The sequence below is a fragment of the Myotis davidii genome, unplaced genomic scaffold (genome assembly GCF_000327345.1).
Source record: "Myotis davidii unplaced genomic scaffold, ASM32734v1 scaffold726, whole genome shotgun sequence".
NCBI classification, from domain to species: Eukaryota; Metazoa; Chordata; class Mammalia; order Chiroptera; family Vespertilionidae; genus Myotis; species Myotis davidii.
In genome coordinates this window covers 2795962-2806108 of record NW_006297808.1, presented here as the reverse complement: position 1 = coordinate 2806108, position 10147 = coordinate 2795962, and the positions used below count along the sequence as shown (strand labels likewise).

The following is a 10147-nucleotide window of genomic DNA, read 5'->3' as shown; positions in this document are numbered from 1 at the left end:
AACCCCGTCATTGTGGATGAAGGGGTGTGTACCTGAATAGGTATATGATGAATCAACTCTAGTAAAAATGTTAACTGCAGAATCCAAGGGGTGCATATAGGAGTGTTTGTTGCAATTCTTTCAATTTCCTTGCGCTTCAAATTTTTCATAAGATGTTGGGGGAAATATCCTTCAGTGATTCCTTTTAGATTTTTGGATGAAGCGCAAGACTCCATGCAGTTCATAAGGCCCTTTAAGATCTGGCCATGCTGCCTCCTTCTACAACCTCACCTGCCACCACTCACAGGTCCCCTCCCCACAAACCAGCCTAGGTTACTGAGAGCTGCCCAGGAGAGTCGTGCCATTTCATTCCTCTGTGTCCGCGTACTTGCTGTTCCTTCTTCCCAGAACACTCTTCCCTGTATTCTTCTCCAGCGACCCCCGAACCCCTGGTCACTCTCTAAACTCATCTCAAGTGACGCCTCCTCCAGGAAGCTTTTGCTGAACCCCTCGGATGGAGGCCCCTTATCTGGTTCCCCCAGGCTCTCCCATAGCTCAGCCGAAGGTTAAGCCACCAGGGCCTCACCCAGGACTGGATTTGCAGATAAGCTGCGGGGCTGGAAGCCGGCCTGAGAACTGGGGTCTGAATCACAGATGAGCTCTCATTTTTCCCCTCAGAGGTGCAAACGTGCTCAGCTCGGAGCAAGTCCTGAGGCTACACCTGACCCGCAGACCCCGGAGCCTGCTGGAGGGGCCCGAGCTCTGATGGGGGTGGGGCCCCCCAGGAAGAGGTCCTGGCGGGGTGGGGAAGAAGGCGGGGCCGGAGGCTGTGCTAGTCGGTGTCCCGGAGCTGGGACGGAAGTTGCCAAGTACAGTTAGTTTCAGTTTTGTTTCTCTTGCAGGCACCTTGCCGCAGCCGTGTCCAGGCCTCGGCCCCCCACTCCTGGTGCTGGAGCCCAAGGTCAGCTGAGGCCAGGTAAGGAGAGGCAGGGGGAGGGGAGCTGAAGGAAGAGCTAAACTGTAGGGGGTTGGGGGAAGGGAGAGAGCGCACGGGTAAGGAGAGGCAGGGGGAGGGGAGCTGAAGGAAGAGCTAAACTGTAGGGGGTTGGGGGAAGGGAGAGAGCGCACGGGTAAGGAGAGGCAGGGGGAGGGGAGCTGAAGGAAGAGCTAAACTGTAGGGGGTTGGGGGAAGGGAGAGAGCGCACGGGAGGAAGAGGGAGGGGGGAGGCGGGGAGAGGGACCCGGAAGTCAGGAGGAGAGGGGAAGCTGGGCGGGAGCACCCCCACTTCACCCCACGGGACCAGAGGTCTGAGGATTCCCTGGGAAAGACCCCTTCCCACTCTCTGAGCTCTGTCCCCAGCCCCCACTTTCCGGAAGTTTGGGGGAAATTTCCTAAGTCCCTTCAGTATTTCACAGCCACTGTGCTGGGAGCTGGGGGGATCCCCAGATGAGCCTCACGCATCTCAGACCCTTCAGAAGTTTCTAGGAGAGCAGAGGGCCTCTTGCAGCAGGAAAGACTGAAAGAAGAGGACTCTAGGACAACGATGGCGAACCTATGACACACGTGTCAGAGGTGACACGCGAACTCACTTTTTTGGTTGATTTTTTCTTTGTTAAATGGCATTTAAATATATAAAATAAATATCAAAAATATAAGTCTTTGTTTTACTATGGTTGCAAATATCAAAAAAGTTCTATATGTGACACGGCACCAGAGTTAAGTTGGGTTTTTCAAAATGCTGACACGCGGAGCTCAAAAGGTTCGCCATCACTGGTCTAGGAGTTGAGGCAAAGGTTACTGTGACCCCCCAGGCCCAGCGGCTGGAAGGAGCGGGCAGGGCAGCCCCTTCCCCTCAGCCTCCCTGCTGCCTGCTCTAGAACCCATTTCAGGAAATCAGGGCATGAAGCGGGGCCCCCACTACCCATGAAGCCACCCCCAGGGTCTAGAAGACAGATGTCTGCCCGGTGGAAATTGGGGCCCTTTATATTGCCCCAAACGCCAGGAGTCAAGACAGCTCCGCCCACTTGGGCCTTCCGCTGTGTCCCCCCCCCAACCCAGCACCTCGGCCCCAGCAGGATACCCAGGACCTATTCACACAGGGGGCTTGGGTCTCACTTGCCACCAGGCTTGTCGTTACTCTGTTAGCTCTCTGAGGCCAGGGGTTTCTCTTCTCGGTCTTGTCATTTCTTATATCTCTTAACACGTGCAAGCAGCACTGACTTTTTTCATATTTGCTGAATGTATGCAAGGAGAAGGGCAGCTCCCTGGCTCAAGAGCAAATGGCCAGAGAACTCAGAAGACCAGAAGAAAATTCCTGGCCATTCAGGTGATTCTCCAGTCCTGGTGGGGCTTGAGCACAGGGGGAGAGGCAGGAGGGCAGGCTGGTGGTGTGTTCTGCTAATCCTGACTCTTGGCTTGCAGCATGATGTCCCAGGGATCCTCACCCTCCCTTCTGGAGGCCCTGAGCAGCGACTTCCTGGCCTGTAAAATCTGCCTGGAGCAGCTGCGGGCACCCAAAACCTTGCCCTGCTTGCATACCTATTGCCAGGACTGCCTCGCCCAGCTAGCCGAGGACGGCCACCTCCGATGCCCTGAGTGCCGCGAGACCGTGCCAGTGCCACCAGCTGGCGTGGCCGCCTTCAAGACCAACTTCTTTGTCAATGGGCTCCTGGATTTGGTGAAGGCTCGGGCTGGTGGAGACCTGCATGCAGGAAAGCCAGCCTGTGCGCTGTGCCCACTGATGGGGGGGGCTAGTGCCGGGGGGCCAGCCACAGCCCGGTGCCTAGACTGTGCTGATGACCTGTGCCAGGCCTGTGCCGATGGGCACCGCTGCACCCGACAGACTCACACCCACCGAGTGGTGGACCTGGTGGGCTACAGGGCAGGGTGGTATGACGAGGAGGCCCGGGAGCGCCAGGCAGCCCAGTGCCCCCAGCACCCAGGAGAGGCCCTGCGCTTCCTGTGCCAGCCCTGTTCCCAGCTGCTGTGCCGTGAGTGTCGCCTGGATCCCCACCTGGATCACCCCTGCCTGCCCCTGGCTGAAGCTGTGCGTGCCCGGAGACCAGGCCTTGAGGAGTTACTAGCAGGTGTGGACAAGAACCTGGCCGAGCTAGAGGCTGCCCGGGTGGTGGAAAAGGAAGCCTTAGCCCGCCTGCGGGAGCAAGCGGCCAGGGTGGGGACACAGGTGGAGGAGGCTGCCGAGGGGCTCCTCCGGGCCCTCCTGGCCCAGAAGAAGGAAGTGCTGGGGCAGCTCCGGGCCCACGTGGAGGCTGCTGAGGAGGCTGCTCGGGAAAGGCTGGGAGAGCTGGAGAGCCGGGAGCAGGTGGCCCGGGCCGCGGCTGCCTTTGCCCGCCGGGTGCTCAGCCTCGGTCGCGAAGCCGAGATCCTCTCGCTGGAGGGGGCAATTGCCCAGAGGCTCCGGCAGCTGCAGGGTTGTCCCTGGATGCCTGGACCAGCCCCCTGTCTGCTGCCCCAGCTGGAGCTCCATCCTGGGCTCCTGGACAAGAACAGCCACCTGCTGTGGCTCTCCTTTGAGAATCAGCAGTCCCAGAAGGACAGTGGGAAAGATGGAGCTGGGAGCCAGGGAGGTGAGGAAGCCCAGAGCCCCAGAGAGGATGGAGCCAAGATGGAGAGACAAGGTGCCGCCCAGCCCCAGAGTAGGGATGGAGCCCAGACTCCAAAAGAGGACCGAGCCCAGCTGCCCCAGGAAAATGGAGCCCAGACCCCAAAGACAGACAGAGCCCAGGCCCCGAGAGAAGGCAGATCCCAGATGCCTCAAGAGGATGGAGAAGTCCAGACTGCAGGGGGCGGCAGATCCAACAAGAAGAGGAAATTCAAAGGCAGGCTCAAGTCCATTTCCCGGGAGCCCAGCCCTGCACCCGGGCCCAACCTGGAGGGCTCTGGCCTCCTCCCCAGGCCCATCTTTTCTTGCAGCTTTCCCACTCGGATGCCGGGAGACAAGCGGTCTCCCCGGATCACCGGGCTCTGTCCCTTTGGCCCCCGGGAGATCCTGGTGGCTGATGAGCAGAACCGGGCTCTGAAGCGCTTCTCCCTTAATGGCGACTACAAAGGCGCTATACCTGTCCCCGAGGGCTGCTCCCCGTGCAGCGTGGCCGCCCTGCAGGGTGCGGTGGCCTTCTCAGCTGGGGCTCGGCTGTACCTCATAAGCCCCGACGGTGAGGTGCAGTGGCGCCGGGCACTGAGCCTGTCCCAGGCCAGCCATGCGGTGGCTGCCATGCCGAGTGGGGACCGGGTGGCTGTCAGTGTGTCGGGCCACGTGGAGGTGTACAACATGGAAGGCAGTCTGGCCACCCGCTTCATCCCTGGCGGCAAGGCCAACCGAGGCCTTCGGGCACTGGTGTTTCTGACCACCAGTCCCCAGGGCAATTTTGTGGGGTCAGATTGGCAGCAGAATAGTGTGGTAGTCTGTGATGGGCTGGGTCAGGTGATTGGGGAGTACGGGGGACCAGGCTTGCATGGCTGCCAGCCAGGCTCCGTGTCTGTGGATAAGAAGGGCTATATTTTTTTGACCCTCCGAGAGGTCAACAAGGTGGTGATCCTGGACCCAAAGGGGTCATTGCTAGGCGACTTCCTGACAGCCTATCATGGCCTGGAAAAGCCCCGGGTGACCACCATGGTGGACGGCCGGTACTTGGTCGTGTCCCTCAGTAATGGGACCATCCACATCTTCCGGGTCCGCTCTCCTGACAGTTAAAGGACTGGGACTGGGGTGGAACTGGGTGGGGTTGGGGTGGGAGTGGGGCAGGGTTATCATGGGAAGTGGTGGACGAGGCATTTTCCCAGAGGGCAGGTGTTGGCAACCTTTCCATGTCACGTGCCACACTGCCAACCCCTTTTTGGGTGTGCAGAGTTAGGGACCAAGGCTTGGGGCATGACCAAAGTTCTCAGAAGCAGAGGAGGAGGGACTGGCAGGGTGCTGGGAGTTAACCACCTCTTGCTTTTTGTGGGTGACTGCCCCCACCATCACCGCCACCCCCTCTGCTACTCTGGTTATAGTTTAAGTCTCTGAGATTGGTAAACTTGTCCTAATTTGCATTCTTCGAAACAATTCCTGGCGGAGGAGCCCAGCAGGAGTCTTGGGGAGATGGGCAGAAGTCCTTGGAGCCCACAGGGTCTCAGGGTGTGTCAGGCACATGCCTCTGAAAAGGCTGAGAACTGGCTCTCCCCGGATTGGGACAGGGACACGCCAGGTCAGAAGAGGCCTGGGATTTCGAAACGGCAGTTAATGGCATCTCCCACAGCCGTGGGCAGGAGTGCAGGCTTCTCTGATAGTGGCGTCCCCCGTGCAGTATGGGGTGGGCTTCATGGGCTACCAAGTGCAGGGCCAGCCCAGACTAAGAGGGGTTTACCTCACAGTCCACAAAGAGAATGGAAGACAACCTGGCAGGGTCAGAGTCCGATACCCAGGGTTCTGAGTATGAGAGAAGGGACCCCAGGTGCCCCTGCCACCTCTGAGCCAAGACTTATGTAGGATCTCTTCTGTGTTTATATCTTTACATTTCCTGGAGTCTATTTTTAGTTTCCTCTTAGTTTTCCAGCAAAATTCCGTTGGAGAAACGTTGGCTTTCATTGGCTGAACTAAGGGGTGAGGGAATGTGTCCTTCGGTAGGCCACTGCTGCTGGGGCCAACAACCCACCCTAGAGGCCTGCTGTGGGACTGGGGAGACAGTGGCTGGAAACCCTAAGAAGTTGGTAGTGGGGCTAGGACGGTGGAGGAGTGAAAACCGGAGGGGAGGACCTTGGAGGTGAACCACACCACTGGTCCTTTGCGTAGGTCACGGCAATGGTGGAACTGAGGTGGACGTGTTTAGCCAGGGGCTGTCGAGAGATGACCTAAGGGAATCGTAATGTTAGGATCATGGACAATGGAGTGTTCAAGGGAACCAGGGAATTAGGACAAGTCCAAATCGAAAGCGCAGAGCATGGAGGAGGGGACGTATTGCTTGTTTATTGACGTGATGGGGGAAATCTTCAAGGCCAGGTGAACAAATTCAGTTATAGAAAAATTGAAATGTGTACAGCAAAGAACGAAGATTTTTAAAAAACCAGTAAGATGTGAAAACTGCATGTGTAGAATTGATCTGAGTAAGAGCTGAGCCTGCATATATGCAGTGACCAACATATCTTACTTGGTCAGAGGACCAAATAGGCTGTGTGCCCAGGAGGAAACGTGCACAGGCCAAGACTACTAAGCAAAGCGATTTTTAAAAGTCAGCCGCTTTCATGCGTCAGAAATACATTTTTAAGATATGTCGTGGAGAAACAGACTCCTGGCACTATAAAATGGTGCTTCCTGGAGAGAATTTTAGCAATACTTGACAAGAGTACAAAAAAAAATGACTGTAAAGCTCAGTTATCTCACTTTGGGGAATACGTTCTGGGAAAATAATTCAAAAGAAAAGAAGTATTTGCACAGAGGTATTTGTGGCCACCCTATAAATTACAGTCTTGACTGGAAACTGCTCAGCTGTGGGGGACAGCTAAGTAGATTGTGGTCTGTTAGGACAATGAGCTACTGCCTTCATATATGATAACTATGAAAACTATTTACAAGAATATGTTGTGTGATGTAATCACAAGGCAAAAAAGAATTTGGATTATGATCACATGATGATCGCAACAAGGTGAAAGCATGTCTGAATCATTACAAGTGGAAATAGGTTCAAAATATGTAAATAGTCAGTGATTTGGGAGATTGGGTTCTTTCTGAGTTATTTTGTGCTGTTGTTACTCATATATGCACATTACTACTTAGTTATTTTTGTCCATTAAGTAACATATGCTTGAATATTTACTTTAAAAATACACCTCTATTAATGATATTCAAGAATAGCTACTGGATTTGCGAATGGATATGTCTCTTAGCACAAATGAGACTGTTCTGTTAGAAGAGGGGCAGGAGTCGGGGAGAGTACCAGGTGGCAGGGAGAAAGGCCATCAGAGCAGGGGTCTATTTGGTGACTGACCAAGGAACCCTCTATGGGAAGGGTTACCAAGGCCAGTGATCCCTTAAGGGAGATCATTGTGGAGTGCTCAGAAGGCAGGGGAAGGTCTTGCTGAGTTTGCCAACTAATTCAGACCAACTGGAAACCAAGTGGTGGTTCCAAGGAACCAACTAGTGTCGGATGAGTTGCATTGGTGGGGGGGGGGTCTGTCTTTGCAGCTCTGTCTGCAGAGTTAACAAAATGATGGCTCATAGTTGGTGCTCGGTCACACATGTGTGAAATGAATGAATACCTGTGAAAGGGGATGGGACAGTGGTAAGCTACCAGAGATTTGCCACCTTAAATGACATAGCCCTATCCAACCAAGTTGTCCAAAACCTTGGCTTATGGGAAATCTCCAGCAGGGGGACACTGGACACAGTCCACCCTATGCTTGGGGAGGGGACAGTGGGGTGGCCCAGCTCCTAGTCACAAAAGAGTTGAGATCGGGGTGTCCTGCTTATGTGTGTGGGGGGGACCTGGGGATCATACATCTTCAGGTTGGAGCAGCAGCTCTACAGAGCTGTGTAGGAGCCATATGCCGAGGGCCTGGCTGGTGAAATGGCTCCAGCCAAGCGGCTCACCCAGGAGGCAAACCAGGAATAGAGACCTTTAGAAAGGAAGTGCCACCTGCCTACAAGAAACCCTGACGCTCCAGACATACAGGAGCCACGTGACTTTCCCGGAAGCTGTAAGCATCTTGGAAAGCCAGGTGGTGGGAGATTGACAGAAATTCTAAATTTTCCTCATTAAAGGGTAGGGGTGGGAAGGCACAAAACACTGGCAAAATATGAAATAGACGGGGAGTATCGCATTGAGCCAACTTAGAGGTAAAATCCCCAGCATCTTAACTGTGACCTGGGAATCTTAACAAAACCCACAGAAAGCACCACTCAGCAGCGAGGGAACGAGTTCTTGGTTAAACTACAGATCGTAAGCAATCAGGAACAGTGTGAAGGATATGCCCCCATCCCCACTGGACCACGACAGTTAGCTTGGCCCATCATTCCTTCTCCTGTTTGGAACTCTCCAGCTGGTGCATGTACTGGTGATAGGAGAATGCCATTCATTCAGGTCGGGAGAAAGGGAGCAGAAACCTCTTTCATATACTAGTACTTTGCACCTAAAAAAGTGAATGAAGAAGCAGAGACCTGGGTTGAGTACCGGCTCTTCCACTTAATAACTATATCTTGGTCTAGCTCCCTAACCTCTCTGCACCTCAGTTTCTACATCAGTTAAGTGGGGCTAATACTACCCACCATGCCCACCTCACAGGGTTGTGAGGACTGGGTGAGAAGTAGAATTATTTGTATTTTGTATGCCATAAGCTCAAATCCGAGGTATTGGTTAGGAAAAAGCTCAGCTCACTTGTACTAACAAAATACTCTTACATCAGTGTAAGCTTGAATGGGATGTTATGTGCACATATTGCAGATAAAAGCTCAACATCTGCATAGAGCGGTTACCTTTTCCTTTGTAGAAGACTTATTTTGCATTCCAGGAGTTATTTGAAAATGCCATGTACTATAACACAACCGTGACTATAGGAGCAGAAGGGACCAATGGCCAGCTTGCTAAAATGCGATGCTATTCCTAAAAGCGAGCAGATAACCAGACCGTACTAATGAAGGACTGATAACTATAGATTCCTAGAGGTTCAAAATGGCGAGAGTGGCCTAATCTCTTGATAATCTAGAGAAAATATAATTTGGGAGGGAATAGCTCTCCTTTCATTGTAGTCTTATTATTACTGTGTCTATAAAGCCATGCTATATAATAAATCTACAGAGATAAAATTCCACAGGGGCAGAAGTCCAAGAGAGAAGGCAGATCTTCCAAGAAAATTGGTGAGATCGGTGACCTGAGCTGGGTAGGTGGGTGTCAAGATCAAGGACTTGACCATCTCTCCTTGGCAGGTCAGCTGGGAGCTAGATTTATCCCATGAATTAAATGGGAGACTGGACAAGGGTCCAGAGTTCTGTTTTGGGGAGAATGCAGTCTTGGACTAGCTGGAGTAGAGAGCTACCAGAGAGAGCACGCGAAAATGTTCCTTGCAAGAGGAAGACCAAGTTCCGATGCAGGTTGAGGAAGATTAGTAACTTGACCAGAGGTAGCAGAACCATCCTACCCAACTGGTTGGTGAGTATAGTTTAGTTAAATGGATCAGGACAAAAGCAAAAAAGGATCTTTGAGGGACCACAGATGCCTTTGGTTGCAGGAGTGAATAAGGTGCAGCAGGGTCGGGGTGGGCCTCACCTGAAGCCCCAGGTGAGGAATCTTTGGGACCAAATAGAGAAGGGCCTGTGTATAAAGAGGCGATCAGGAAGTAGCCTTGGGGAGGTTTTAGAAGGCAGCCTGACTTGTCTCAGGAGAACATTTGAACTGGTTGGCGTATCAGCCAAGAGAGAGGGTTGAAATTGTAACTGGGGCTTCATTATCTATGGTGTCAGCCCAGTAAATTTCTTTTAGTTGAAATGGGCTGAAAAATGTGCTGTAAACTCTCATTCCTTCAGTTGTGTTTATATCTTTATCTTGTTGCTGAATAAATTCTTCTTAAAATTTTGAACCTTTTCTCAGGTGGTTCATGGGTATGGGGGACTGTTAACACCCAGGCCCAGATGGCAAAGGGAAAATACATCATGGCCACCCCTGTTGTTGCTCCAAAGATGCCAACCCAGTGCTTGGGAGGCATAGTCACCATCTGTGGTCCCGCCCTTGTCCTGGGCCACTCCTGCTTGTAGCAGAGGGGCCCTCTAGGCAAAAAGGTGTACCTTCCAGGCTAACGCTTGGTGGGAGCCAGCAGGTGATCTGGCCCAGCCGGACTGCACACGCGAACGCTCAGGTGAGGTATGACTGGGTGATGAGCCCGGGTCAGGGTAGCTGTGCCCACTACTGATCTCTGCTGGCCTTCTGTTTTGGGGAAACCAAATGAACATCGTGAATACCTTCTAGCATGCTGCATTTGCAAGCTCACAGTGGCCCCTGCAGGGCTGGGAGGTATCAGGCTGTAGGAATATCTGCCTGCTGGCACAACCTACCCTCCCTCCTCTGATCTATCTCCAAAGCCTCTGCCCCCCACCCCCACCCCCATTCTCCTGCCCCTCCCCTCTGAGTGTCCTGAGCAGGAAGAAGAAAGACCTCAGGTCCTCACTTCTAATTCACA

At 53.2% G+C, this 10147-nt stretch overlaps 1 protein-coding gene across 6 annotated transcripts; it reads left to right on the top strand.

Annotated features, from left to right (window-relative positions):
* Nucleotides 1-609: 609 nt before the first annotated feature.
* On the top strand, nucleotides 610-9550 carry TRIM56 (tripartite motif containing 56). 6 transcript variants are annotated; one of them, XM_006773409.2, is made up of 3 exons: nucleotides 610-750; nucleotides 882-955; nucleotides 2402-9550. In XM_006773409.2, the coding sequence occupies exons 1-3, from the start codon at nucleotides 634-636 to the stop codon at nucleotides 4692-4694; spliced, it is 2484 nt and encodes an 827-aa protein (XP_006773472.2). In that variant the 5' UTR covers nucleotides 610-633; the 3' UTR covers nucleotides 4695-9550. The 6 variants fall into 6 exon arrangements, 3 of the variants coding, with proteins under 3 accessions (XP_006773472.2, XP_015425768.1, XP_006773471.1); XR_001515517.1 differs by lacking the exon at nucleotides 2402-9550 and adding an exon at nucleotides 1396-1597 and having other exon boundaries at nucleotides 657-770; XR_001515518.1 differs by lacking the exon at nucleotides 2402-9550 and adding an exon at nucleotides 1386-1597 and having other exon boundaries at nucleotides 657-770.
* Nucleotides 9551-10147: the final 597 nt, after the last annotated feature.